This window comes from Eptesicus fuscus, chromosome 22, assembly GCF_027574615.1.
Source record: "Eptesicus fuscus isolate TK198812 chromosome 22, DD_ASM_mEF_20220401, whole genome shotgun sequence".
Classification (NCBI taxonomy): Eukaryota; Metazoa; Chordata; class Mammalia; order Chiroptera; family Vespertilionidae; genus Eptesicus; species Eptesicus fuscus.
In genome coordinates, this window is record NC_072494.1 from 10296331 (window position 1) to 10310482 (window position 14152).

The window sequence follows — 14152 nt, forward strand, 5'->3', positions numbered from 1 at the left end:
TGTTTTTAACTTAAATTAATCTTGACCTCCCGTCCCTTCTATCTTTTTGTTCCCCACGCCTCCTTGCCCACCTGTTACTCTTTTTTATTTCACAGTAGTCTTTCCTTTTTTTTAAAAAAAATTTATTTTTGTTGATTTCACAGAGGAAGGGAGAGGGATAGAACATCAATGATGAGAGAGAATCATCGATCGCCTGCCTCCTGCCTGCCCCCCGTACTGGGGATCAAGCCCGCAACCCAGGCATGTGCCCTTGACCGGCATCGAACCCGGGACCCTTCAGTCCACAGGCTGACGCTCTATCCACTGAGCCAAACTGGCTAGGGCACAGTAGTCCTTCCTTGCCCACGGTTATACTTTATGTAACCTGTGGTCAATGGTGGTCCAAAACTATTAAAAAGAAACTTCCAGAAATTAGCAATTAATCAATTTTAAGTCGCACATCATGCTGAGTCGCGTGACGAAATCCCACGCCATCCCTCTCTGTGCCTCCTGGGATGTGAAGCATCCCCTTGTCCAGTATCTCTGCTCTGTCCACACTCCTCGCCCGACAGTCACTTAGGAGCCCTCTTGGTGATCAGGTCGACAGTTGTGGTGTTGCAGTAGAGTGTTAGGAAACGTAGATGATGCCCATTATTGTACCTAATAATGGTCCTGATGTGCAAGTGTAGTGATGCTGGCAATTTGGATGTGCCAAAAAGAAGCCATAAAGTGCTTTGTTTCAATGAAAAGACGAAAGTTCCTGAATTAATAAGGAAAGAACAAAAATCATATGCTGAGGTTGCTAAGATCTATGGTAAGAACAAATCTATCAATAAAATTGCCTAATTTATAGATTCTCTCTCATCATTGAAGTTTCTCTCTCCCTCTCTCCCTCTCCCCCCCCTCTCTCTTTCTTCCTCCCCCCTTTCTCCCTACCTCTCTAAGTCAATCCTATATAATAAGAGCTAATATGCTAATTAGACCAGATGGTGGAAGGACCAGTGTGTGTGGGGGGAGGGGGGGCAGCGAGCCTGTGCTGCCAAGCCAGCCATGGCAGTCCTGGCGCCCCCACTTCCGCAGAGGTGTGTGCAGGGGAACAGGCCTAAGCTGCAGTTGGACATTCCCCGAGGGCTCCCAGGCTGCCAGAGGGATGTCTGACTGCCAGCTTAGGCCTGATCCTCAGGGGAGCAGACCTAAGCTGGCAGGTGGACATCCCCTGAGGGGTCCTGGACTGCAAGAGGGCACAGGCCGGGCTGAGGGACCCCCGAGTGCACAAATTTTTGTGCACTGGGCCTCTAGTACAAGTATATTATAAAACAAAAGAAAGAAACTGGTGATTCTGGAGAGACACCGTAACATACATGTTCTGCTCACAGGTTTGGAGGAACAGCTATTCCCAAAAAACCCCAACATAAATATCTCATTTTATAACGACAGATTACAGAATTAATCATTTCATTAAAGGATAAAAACGCTGTGTTTAATTCATTTATTCATTTACTCAGCAAATATTTTCAGTACCAAAGTGCCCGACACTGAGCTGTTCTAACACCGGCGACTTCTGATGTGTATATGCTTAGGAATTTTTTTTTAAATAACTATTTTTTGGACAGAGATATGGGGGGTAACACACCTGAAACCTAAGGTTAGTGTAGACATGGACGCATGCTCACAGTGTTCAAGCAGTGTCTCTGTGGAAATGACTAGATCTGCAGGTGGGTGCGTCCGTCGCTTCGGTAAATGTCTGCTCTGTGACGTTACCGTCGCGGGATTAAACGGAGAGCACACGTTTCTCCCGCCCCTGCCCCTCCCAGAGGCTGGTTAGGCTGAGGGTTCTTCCCTGCACCCAGCGGGATCGCAGGCGAGGAGAGGCACGTGGTGTCTCCTAGACCCGCCTTGCCCCGTTCCCCGAGAGTGAGCTCTCCCTCACATCCTTAGGGGGTGGGGGGTGGGTACCCATGGCTACCCAAACTCTTACTCTTCTTAAAGACCTCACAAGCCTCAAAACTAAATTCCCACCCATCAGTTCCGCTTCCCTCACGCCCGATAAGTCTCTTCAGGCTGCTCTCCTCCCCCCACCCCCATCCCCCCACCCCCCGCCCACAGCATCACGTGATTTTTCTGGGTTTCCACGTTGTCTGAAGTGCTGTTGTGTGGCAGTTTGCAAATAAATTCCTATTTCCTTGACATCGTTCTTTCGGGTACATATCCATTTTAACTGATCCCACCGGACACCACCTGTTTCTGCTCCCTCATTCCAGATTCCGTGCTCGTGGTGAAGGCGAGGCAGCCCAAGCCTTTCTTTGCTGCCGGAAATACATTCGAGATGACTTGCAAGGTGTCTTCCCAGAATATTAAGTCGCCGCGCTACTCCGTCCTCATCACGGCGGAGAAGCCCGCGGGCGACCTCTCCGGTGCCAACGAAACCAAGTACATCATCTCCCTGGACCAGGACGCCGTGGTGCGGCTGGAGAACTGGACAGACGCCTCCCGGGCGGACGGCGTCGTGTTGGAGAAAGTGCAGGAAGACGAGTTCCGCTACCGCATGTACCAGACTCAGGTGTCGGATGCAGGGCTGTACCGCTGCGTGGTGACGGCCTGGTCTCCTGTCAGGGGCAGCCTGTGGCGAGAAGCAGCAACCAGTCTCTCCAATCCCATTGAGATAGACTTCCAAACCTCAGGTGAGCAGGGAACCCTGTGGAACCAGAGGTGGAGCTGGAAGAGACCGGGTGGGCTCTGTTTTTTTAACAGCTTGTTGAGATATACGGTTCCTGTGCCATCCAGTTCGCCCATTTAGAGCGTATGCTTGGAACCTCGCTTCTGCTCACGGAGGGATGCCACCTTTTTTCAACCTAGGACGGTGAGACCAGCAGCAGCTTCACCCGGGAACCTGATGGGAATGCAGATGCTGGGCCCACCGGACCTGCTGAACCACACTCCCTCCCCGAGGGGGGCACACACAGCCTGAGCTTTCCCGCCCGCCTGGTGATTGTGGTGCAGAGCCACCGCTCTGGGGCAGGGTTCTCGGCCTCCGTGCTCTGCATGGTTTGGCCTGGATACTTCTTTGTTGTTTATGAGTTCTAGTTCTTTGGTTGATTCCCTGGGATTTTAAAAATAGGACATCATGCTGTCTGCGAATAAAGACAGTTTTACTTCCTCCTTTCCAAACTGAATACCTTGTGTTTCTTTTTCTTGCCTGATTGCCCTGGCTAGAACCTCTAATACAGAGTTGAATAGTGGTGGCTCTAATGGACATTCTTTTTAAAAAAAAAATATATTTCTTTATTGATTTCAGAGAGGAAGGGAGAGGGAGAGAGAGCTAGAAACATCAATGATGACAGCGAATCATTGATTGGCTGCCTCCTGCACACCCCCTAATGGGGATCGAGCCCACAACCCGGACATGTGCCCTTGGCTGGAATCGAACCTGGGACCCTTCAGTCCGCAGGTCAACGCTCTATCCACTGAGCCAAACCAGCTAGGGCTCTAATGGACATTCTGTTCCTGGTCTCAGCGGGCGGGAAAGTTCAGGCTTTCACCGTTAAGTGTCATGGGAACTGGGGGTTTTTCATAGATGCCCTTAACTGAGTTGAGGAAGTTTCCTTTCATTCCTAGTTTGTTGAGTGTTTTTACCATGAAGAGGTATTGGGTGTTTTCACATACTTTCCCGTGTCTATTAAGATTCAGATGATTGTGTTTTTTCTATTTGTATGTCTGTTTTACTGTCTATAGAACTTTATTCCATCTTGTTTTACATTTCTTATTTGATGTTTCTTTAAAACTGTTATGAGGACGAGGGGAGACATACAATCTTTTGTATTACTGGGTAAGGAATGGGTATTGAATTTATTTCTCAATTCCTGTCTCAGCATAACAGGAAGAAAAAAAAAATCACCGTAGCTTCCAGGATGAATAGACTGCCCTAAGGTTTTTATTTTAATCCCTGGAGTTGTCATGGCCAGTTCACAGTGTAAGAGAAGCTGCAGTCAGTATCCACAATGCTGTAGCCCTGAATAGCGCTTAGCAAATATTGACTTGATATTGAAGAGTCGTCACTTTAAAAAATATATATATATATATATATATATATATATATATATATATATTGATTTTATTGATATATTTTATTGATTTCAGGGAAGAAGGGAGAGGGAGAGAGAGATAGAAACATCAGTGATGAGAGAGAATCACTAATCGGCTGCCTCCTGCATGCCCCACACTGGGGATCGAGCCCACAACCTGGGCATGTGCCCTGACGAGGAATTGAAACGTGACCTCCTGGTTCATAGGTCGATGCTCATCCACTGAGTCCTGCTGGCCAGGCAAGAGCTATCACTTCTGCCCTAGCCAGTTTGGCTCAGTGGATAGAGCAGCCTGTGAACTGAAAGGCCCCAGGTTCGATTCCGGTCAAGGGCACATGCCTGAGTTGTGGGCTCGATCCCCAGTGGGGGACTTGCAGGAGGCAGCCGATCCATGATTCTCTCTTATCATGGATGTTTCTATCTCTCTCTCCCTCTTCCTTCCTCTCTGAAATCAGTAAAAATATATTTTTTTAAAAAAAGAGCTCTCACTTCTTACAACCAGCAGCACGCTGTCAGACACGTACAGCAAGGACGTCCTTCCTCGTGTCCACCTTTCTGTCCCCTGGTCTCAGGCCACTTGCCTCCTGGTGTGAGGGCTGCATTTCCCAATGGGCTCTACTGAGTCATGACTTAGTATTGGGGGAAATGATGGTTTTCTCCTTAATAGAGAATATTTTAAAACAGTAAAGTAGAAAGAAGGAAAAGAGACTCACCTATAAACTTGATTTGTAGTCTTTATCTTCCTAGGATTTTCTCTGGTACGTTGTCTTCATGACGTTGAGATCAGACTGTATATACAATTTTATGACCCGCTTTCCCCCTGTTTAACATTATAAAGTAAACACTCCCCATGTTATAACACGTTCTAGGTAAACACCAACTTTAACGACTCAACCTCCTAGAATGTGCTTAACGGTCACCCTGTTGGTGGTCTTGCAGCTGGTCTGCAATTTTGCCTTTCACAAAAACACTGCTGCTAACAGCCTTCTTTCAGGGGCTGGAGTTGCAAGATGATTTGCGTCAGTGTTTATGTTTAAAAGCCAAGTGGCCCACGTACTCTCTGCAGACGAGGAATCGGGGGACACCTAGTGACTCCGGTTCACTGGCCTAGCCTGTCATCTTGAAGTTAACCAGACAGATCCCCTTATAAAAACAGCATCACCACAGAAATTGACTGTAATAAAAATATTTCCAAGCCCAGGATAATGGCCCACATTAACAGCGAGTGGCTGGTTTCATTAGCAGGAACCCCGCTGTGTGAGTCATTCCCAAGGCAGGCCTTTCCCGTCCTCGTTGGCCTGGGGAGCCGGAGCACAAACGCTCCGCTGTTCCCGCAGCCGCGGCCACGAGGCCAAGTGAGGACCGGGACTGGTGACCTAGAAGGCATTTGGGGCTTTCTCTGGTCACAGAAGGAAAAGAGGGAAATTGGTCCAGATTAGGTAAGTCTTTCCTTGCTGGTTCGAATTAAGTAAATAAAAACCTAAATCCTTTGTGAGGATCTCTGTAGGTTTTATCGTCTTGCGTTCTCTTAGAAGGGGCCTGGGCCCTTTAAGTACTGAACACTGTGAAAGGGAATGACGATAATCACTTTCTTCCAGGTCCCATATTTAATGCCTCCGTGTATTCAGACACGCCCTCAGTCATCCGGGGAGATCTGGTCAAATTGTTCTGTATCGTCACTGTCGAAGGAGCAGCCCTGGACCCAGGTACTTCTCCCACCCTTTCCCCACGTGGCGTTTTGTAAATATCTGCTGCATCATCCCCACTACATAGCACAGACGTGGACGTCAAGGATTGGGTCATCTGCTTATCCCCAAACAGCTCAGCTCAGGTCTCAGTATGTGTTTAATAAATATTTGTTGAATGAATGCATCTGTCTCTTAGAAGAATTGGAAACACATGCAGGTATTTTTTAATATGTTTTTATTGATTTTTTTTTTTTAAGAGAGAGGAAAGGAGAGAGGTAGAGAAACATAGATCATTGATCGGCTGCCTTCTGCACACCCCCTACTAGGGAATCGAGCCCCCAACCTGGGCATATGCCCTGACTGGGAATTGAACCAGCAACCTCTTGGTTCTTGGGTCGATGCTCAACCACTGAGCCACACCAGCTGGGCCCCATGCAGAGATTTAGTCTGGGTTGTTCAGGCACTTAGTGGGCCATTTACAGGGCTGATTCAAGCTGGTGTGAAACCCACTGGCAGAGTGAAGCGCCTCACCTTGCAAGGTCTTTCATTCTCTTACTCATTCCGGTATTTATCGAGCTCCTTCTGTGTAAGGTGCTGTTCGAGATGTTGGGAGTAGAGGAGTGAACAAAACATTCAAAGTCTGCCCTCGAGGCACTGGCAGTCTAGTTCAGGAGGCAGAGCAGAAAGACATCACCATGTAGCATCAGATAGTGATTGATGCTAGGAAGAAATGCAGAGAAGAGCAGATGGGTAGCAGGTGACCAGGAGGAGCTAGTGTAGGTTAAATCCTTAGAAAAATCGTTGTAAATGTTTTCTTTGAAGAAAACACTAGCATTGCCAACAGGACGCCAAAGAGATGTGGCCATTCGTCTTACACCCTTTCTTTGTGGCTCTCTTCGTGACAGTTAGTGTCCCTTTCTCACTTATTTTTTCAAAAAGCTTTGCACGAGGGAGAGTTCAACCAAAGGACTTGTGTGCATGCATATGAGCCTATCCAACGGTTAAGTTCAACAGGGGGTTGGGGCATGCGTGGGGAGGGGTGTGGGATGGGAATGGGGGGATGAGGACAAATATGTGACACCTTAATCAATAAAGAAATTTAAAAAAAAAAATCAGTTAAACCTGAAAAAAAAAAAAAAAAAAAAGCTTTGCACGATAGCAGTGGATCCCAACCGTTTTTTGTTTTTTTTTTTAAATTATATTTCTTTATTGATTTCAGAGAGGAAGGAAGAAGGAGAGAGAGAGAGAGAAGAGAGAGAGAGAGAGAAACATCAATGATGAGAGAGAATCATTGCTTGGCTGCCTCCTGCACGCCCCCTACTGGGGATCAAACCCGCAACCCAGGCATGTGCCCTTGGCCGGAATCGAACCTGGGACCCTTCAGTCCGCAGGCTAATTCTCTATCCACTGAGCCAAGCCGGCTAGGGCCCTTTCTCGCTTTTTAAGAGGACATTAAGTATCAATGCACTAGGGTTCATGGTGGACACTCTCTTCTCATTCTGTGAGCATTACCACTTGGGCCGAACTCTTCTTTCTCTGATGCCCATATTAATGTATTTGAGGCTGTGAGGACCTTAATTTTGCAGCACACTTTACAATCCGGCAGTGTTGCTCTCTAGGACTGTTAAATTGTGTTCAATTTTCTCAGCTTGACATTTTTTTTCTCTGGTTCTGAGTTTAAGCACTTTGGTGGGGAGAGGAGGGATAATCCACAGGAAACCATAACATGGAAACTGTTGACACCTCTAAATTCTTTATGATCCACTGGGTGGACCTTTCGTTCCTTACGACGTTCATGTCCTCCCAGTCTTGGGTGCTTCTGCCCGAAATGTCAAGGGGCCCTGCTTTCTCTGGGAGACGGCGTGTGATGTCACCAGCTCTACGCCCCGTGTTCTCTGTAGGAGACAGTTTGGGGTCTGACTTCCTCCTGTGCTCCTTGGGCTGGGTGGTGGCAGCGACAAGGTCAAGCGGGGCACCCTGGGCTGGCCTCCCTGCGCTGCTGCCTCCTGGCTGTGTGGCCTCATGGGGATTTGGCCCCGCCACAGGGTGTGGAGAGTGACAGCACCTCCATCGCAGGGTTGGCGTGAGAATTCGGTGAGGAGCAGGTAGAGCAGTGCCTGCCCGTTGTCAGGTGACCTGTGTGCTAGACTATTTCTGCCCGTGGCACTGACCCCGGGGTTTTGGCTTGTGATTTATAGATGACATGGCCTTCGACGTGTCCTGGTTCGTGGTGCACTCCTTCGGGCTGGACAAGGCTCCCATCCTCCTGTCCTCCCTGGACCGCAAGGGGATTGTGAGCACGGCCCGCAGGGACTGGAAGAGCGACCTCAGCCTGGAGCGCGTGGGCGTGCTGGAGTTCCTGCTGCAGGTGCACGGCTCCGAGGACCAGGACTTCGGCAACTACTATTGCTCCGTGGCTCCCTGGGTGAAGTCGCCGACGGGTTCCTGGCAGAAGGAGGCGGAGATCTACTCCAAGCCCATCTTTATAACTGTGAAGATGGATGGTAAGGGTGGCGTGCAGATCCTGTCTTCCCTCTGCTGGACCGCGGCGGGCAGAAGCCGGGCTCCCCCTATTTGAGGAATGTGCTAGAACACGGCCTGGTGTCCTCCAGAAAGAGCAGGCAGCCCTTGGTGTTTGCCCAGCTTCGGTATCATATGCTGGGGGCAGCGTTGAGAAATGATTTTTAAGACTTCCTGGGAAGATTTTCGATGCTTCCTATAAATTCCATGCAAGCTCACTGTGCCCGGCAGAGAGCGGAGTCAAGAGAGCCGGTTCCGGTCTCCGGGGAGATGCTGGGAGTGGGCTCCTGCTACTCGTGCCCTCCTTGATTTCGGTTCTTGGGAAAGGGAAGCTCCTCCGGGTGTTACTAGCTTGGCGGGGTTCTTCATGGGACCCCAAGATGGGAGGGGGAGCTCCCGGCCTCTTCGGCCCACACTGACCACCAGGGTCAGCCGAACGAGGAGGGCAGAGGGCCCCCTTCCCACCCTGTTCCCCGAGCATCCCAGAGTCGGAGACAGTGGTTCCTTAGCTAACGAGAACCGTCTCTGCAAAACGTTTCAGGGTGAACATTGATTGAAAAGCGTCCCTTGGAGAGAGTTCCAGTCCAGGGGCCTCTGAGCATTTGGAGACTCAAGTCTGTTGCCCTGGTGATAGTGTCAGTTCGGGGGAGACTGGAATTGGACCCCCAGCTCTCCCACAGATGATGTAGCCCTTCCGATCTCTATCCCCTCTCTTGTGAAATGGGATAGCCGCCTTTCCTGGGCGGCTGTGAAAGGGCAGCCGTACGAAATGTCAGGCACCTCCCACATTGCGAGCATCCCACCAAGGCGTGCTGGTGCTTCCCGGGGGAGGAGACGTGGGATTCGGGGGGGGGGGGGCACCTAAACAGTGTGCATTCCTAACACTTGCACCGTATTTGCATCTTAGAAATTCTTTCCTTGAAGTGGCAAAAAAAAAAAAAAAAAGGAAGCCCAGACTTACCAAACAAGTGCGGGAGTGACTCTTGACTTTGCTGGATAATTTACTACTGTGTTACTTAAAATAGCTCCCCGAGTGCACTTGAGTCGTTTGACGCGTAGAATTGATTTACGTACCGTTTTCTTAAGGAGGCATCTGCTGCGGAGGGTGCGGCGCCCTTATACTGACTTTTAAAAAATCCATCTCCTGCCAAAACCCCAAAAAGCAAATTGACATTCAAAGGCATCGAGTGCAGTCATTTTTCTGTTTTCTTTCCCCCCCACAGCACCGGGTGGGGAGACATGTGCTTACAGATAGGGCTGAGCTGCTCCCGTCAGCAGTGCTGTGCCAGGGGCTGGAGACAAGGTCGAAGGGGATCCGATTGCTCCAGGGGGGGGGACAGGAGGTGGTGGTCGGCCCTGCGGCCACGGCCACGGCCCCGGCATCACTGACCGGCTTCCCTCTGCTCTGCCCCTGCCAGTGCTGAACGCCTTCAAGTACCCGCTGCTGATCGGCGTCGGCCTGTCCACCGTCGTGGGGCTCCTGTCCTGCCTCATCGGGTACTGCAGCTCCCACTGGTGTTGCAAGAAGGAGGTCCAGGAGACCCGGCGCGAGCGCCGCCGGCTCATGTCCATGGAGATGGACTAGCGGGGCCGGCGCCCGGCCGGGGCAACGACGCCGGGACGGACGGTCTCGGAGCGGTTGGGGCAGGAAGAGGACGGTGATGTTCTAACGTGAAGTGTGTCGCACTAAAACCCAGTCCTCGCTCATCTCAGGTGGGACTCGGCGCGCTCCCCTCTGCATGTGGAGCTCGAGCGCGGACACGTTTACCAGCACACAGCCTCTCTTCCCACGGCACTTTCCGAGGACGGGCGCGCGTGTCTTTTCCCGACGGCGGCTTTTTCGTGGTTAACCTCTGTCTAATTTTTTTCTCCTACTGGTTTATAGATCTCCGGCTTGTGTGTGTGTTTATAGCTTTTTGTCCCGAGGGGTCGCGGTGAGGGCGGGGTGATGGCATTCGGAGCTCTTGGTCCTGGGTGAGAGCCATCCGGCTTCGGGGCGGGAGGCAGGTGTTAGGAGGAGGGTGGCCCTCCACGCCGGCCCAGGGACCACACAGACCTATGCCGAGGGCGAAGGTGTGGCGTGGACTCCCCTGCCCAGCCCGTTTTCAGGGGGTTAGGCCACATAGGAAATCTGAACTTGCGATATGTAGCTTCGCATCGAGCCCAGACGCGTATTTTGGTTCTTCGCCTCTCTGCCCCCTTTCCATTTCTTTGCTCTTTGCTTTCTGTGAGCGTGCTGAGAATGGCAGCCCTGGAATCTAGGATTTGGCTCTCCACCAAGCACCTTATCATGCCACCTTAGCCTTAAGAATGAATATGAAGAAAAATACTCAGCCACCTCGGACCAGGGCAGGAAGAAGGTCTGCAAGGAAGAGGAGGCTGGGGACAAGGGAAGGAACAGACGCTGCGATCGTGCGGAGGCCACTGGCGGGAGGGTGGGGTGGGGGGAGGGCAGGGAGTGCGGAAGGTGGATCCTGAGAGTTAGGTTTCTGCAGCTCATGCCGGAGGGTCAGGGGTGTGTCAGGCGGAAGAAGCCACCTCCAGTCCCCAATCCTGTCCTTTGCAGGAGGCAAAGGCCTTGGACACCCAGGGACGGCCAGGGGGACCCACAGGTGCCCCCCCTCCTCCCGAGGCTGCTTGGTCTCCTTAGCGTGAAGGACGCTTGCTGCTTGGAGACCGGCTGACTTCACGGGATCAAACATTGCCTGGAAGAACCGAGTGTTTTCTCTGGCCTTGTCAGCCCCCGCAGGTCTGTGTGAGATCCCCTTCGAGGGCTGGTGAGAGCTGGCTTCTGTGGGACGCTTGCTTTCCTGTTAGGAACATGAAGGAAACCCAGCAATGGATTGCCCTGGGAGCAGCCTCCAAAGGAGATCTGAGAGCCGTCTCTTTGGCCCGACCGCTCGTACCAGGAACAGGACAACGGACCAAAGGAGACTTCCGCTCCCCGGAGGGTCTGGCCCCCGGCACAGGGCCGGCCTTTCGGAGGCCTCCCCGCGGGGCCCTGAGGCTCGGCGGTGACGCTCGCCCTGCATTGCACTCCTCCACGCTGCTGCGTGTGGCCCCGAAGGATCTGACACTCCTCTGTCTTCCGAAGGGGAAAAAAGACACATTGGTTCTGAGCAATAAAGTAATACGAAACGATGGCCATTCATGTACGGCTCTTTGTCACAATGGGCCGGACGAGCCCGACCCCTCCCGGCTCACAGTCTTCCCTCCACTTCCCTCACTCTGCTGCCCACCGCCCCTTCTGCAGGCACCACCAAGGCAGCCCCAGGAGGCAGATCCCCACTCCCTGTTTGCCCACCGCGGGACCCCTCGTGGGGTAGGCCCCGGGATCCTGCACTGATGGCGGCAGCACAGATGACGTCTAGGCACAGATGGAATCGGGGAAGACGGGCCACGGAGCACGAGTGACTGGGGGAAGAGGACGAGGTCTCCATAGCACTAGAGTTGGGTATTTTCTTAAAAAAAAATTTAAGTCTATTTTTATTGATTTCGGAGAGAAAGGAAGAGGGATAGAGAGATAGAAACATCAATGATGAGAGAGAATCATTGATCAGATGCCTCCTGCATGCCCCGCCACTGGGGATCGAGCCCACAACCCGGGCATGGGACCTGATAGGGAATTGAATCATGACCTCTTGGTTCATAGATCGACACTCAACCACTGAGCCACACCGGCTGGGCAAGAGTTGGGTATTCTCTACGTGTCGCTTCCTAACGGCTGTTTCAGAGGAGGTGGGTCACGCGTGAGCGTGCACACGGAGATTAAAGAGAGAACACATAAACAGGTGTTGCGTTGGGAGCAGCCTTCCCTGGAGCCTGGCAGAGCTCACACTCACTAGAACCGTGGTCGGCAAACTGTGGCTCGCGAGCCACATGCGGCTCTTCGGCCCCTTGAGTGTGGCTCTTCCACAAAATACCACGGCCTGGGCGAGTCTATTTTGAAGAAGTGGCGTTAGAAGAAGTTTAAGTTTAAAAAATTTGGCTCTCAAAAGAAATTTCAATCGTTGTCCTGTTGATATTTGGCTCTGTGGACTAGTGAGTTTGCCGACCACTGCACTAGGAAGATTCAGGATTGTTGCAGCGGAAGCCCTTCTTGGTAGGAGGAAAGGGTGTACTTAGCCTGGGGCGTGACCAGGTGGCCCCAGGTGTGTGTGACCTGTGAAAGGGTCACACCAGACACTCGGTCGTAGGAAAGGTGACGTGTGCTCACACTATCCCTTGTCCTTTTAAACTCTGTTGTAGTTCAAGGCTTTGATCTCAACCCCACCCTCTGTCCAGGGGGCGGGTCCAAAGGCGAAAATCCCAGGGTGTTGCAGCGAGGACCTCGTCCCTCCCAGGGACATGCACCTGCCAGGAGCGTGTGTGAGAAACGTTCTTTCGGGCTCTCTGGCGGGGGTTCCTGCCAGAAGCACTGGGCGTACGGAGGGAAGGACCCAGCCACAATGCCCACGGACGGCGTTGCACTTCTGAACAACAGCAAAACTTTATAAAATGTTTGGGTTTTTCCCCCCTAATCATGAAAGTCTCCCCGGAAAGCGCCTAAGCTATGTTCAGATAGGAGCCTCAAAATTACTTTCAATTGTTTACTTTGTAATGTTTACATAACACTTTACACTTTTTTTAAAGAAAAAAGAAAAGAAAATGCAAGCTCTGACTTTTTAACAACTTCCCGATTTTTCGTGGGACGGTGGAACTCTGACTCACCAACTGGAGTTCAGTCTTCGTTTAGAAATTGTATTTATTTGTGTCCCTTCTCCCCTCCTATCCACGCGGCTTTCCCCGGGATGCTGGTGAGGGAGGCCCCTCCGACCCAGACTCTTGTCTGCTTCCCTGGTGGCTCTTGCTTGCTTTGCAGACTGCCTGCAGCCACGATTTTGCCACGGGCACCTATGAGCCAAAGACTGGGCCTTTGTGGCAGGAAATAATAAGCAATACTACACAACTTGCTACTTTCAGAAAACTTTTTTTTTTTTTTTTTTTTAGCTTCACCAATAACCACAGAGGAAGAAGGGAACTGAGATTTGGGTACGTTCTCTTCCACTGTTTGACCAAATTCTCAGTGATAAAGATTGGGTGCAAATCACTAGGAGAAAAAAGTTGACTTTCTTTTGTAGTGTGGCACATGGGAGCTGCCAAATTTCACGTAGACAAACGAAGGATCTTGTGTATTTTTGTCCATTTCCAATGTTATATGAACTGATTGTATTGTTTTTATACTGTGACCACAAATATTACGCAATGCACCATTTGTTTTTTATTTCATTAAAGGAAGTTTAATTTAAATGGAAGTTGTGTGAGAAACGTGATGTTGGCCTCTGCTATCCTTCTCTCTCTTCTGCGTGAGGGATTATAGCTGAATTCCGGTTGCAACTCGAGCGCCTTCCGAGCTCTGAACCCCTAGGTCGGTATCGCAGAGTTTGACTACAGATAAGAGAAGAGCCGGCCGGTGTGGTCCAGCGGTTGAACATCGACCCAGGAACCAAGAGGTCGCCAGTTCAGTTCCTGGTCAGGGCACATGCCCAGGTTGAGGACTCGATCCCCAGTCGGGTGTGTGCAGGAGGCAGCCAATCAATGAGGTTCCTCTCTCATTGGTGTTTCTCTCTCTCTCTCTATCCCTCTCCCTTCCTCTCTCTAAAAACATCTATAAAAACACATTTTTGAAAAATAAAGATAAAAGACGAAATGGATTTCATAGGGTCAGTATTGAAATTCCCACTGAGCGGAAAGGTGAGGGCCAGACCTGGCACCAGGTCTTTTTGGTCTTTGGGTGATTCTCATGACCTTACTGGTCTCCTAACGGGAAAGAGAAGTCGTCGTTGTTCCTCTCTGCGGATCAGGAAACCAAGACCAACGTCCTGTGACCATACCGTGACTGGA

General features: G+C 50.9%; 1 protein-coding gene across 1 annotated transcript in view; it reads left to right on the plus strand.

The window, feature by feature from the left end:
• PTGFRN (prostaglandin F2 receptor inhibitor) overlaps positions 1 to 13557 on the plus strand; it is a 55065-nt gene extending 41508 nt beyond the window's left edge. Inside the window, exons 6-9 of the mRNA XM_054711543.1 lie at positions 2241 to 2660; positions 5660 to 5767; positions 7948 to 8253; positions 9688 to 13557. Of these exons, the coding sequence (XP_054567518.1) occupies positions 2241 to 2660; positions 5660 to 5767; positions 7948 to 8253; positions 9688 to 9854 (1001 nt within the window). The 3' untranslated portion in view covers positions 9855 to 13557. The remainder of the gene's footprint in view (positions 1 to 2240; positions 2661 to 5659; positions 5768 to 7947; positions 8254 to 9687) is intronic.
• Positions 13558 to 14152: the final 595 nt, after the last annotated feature.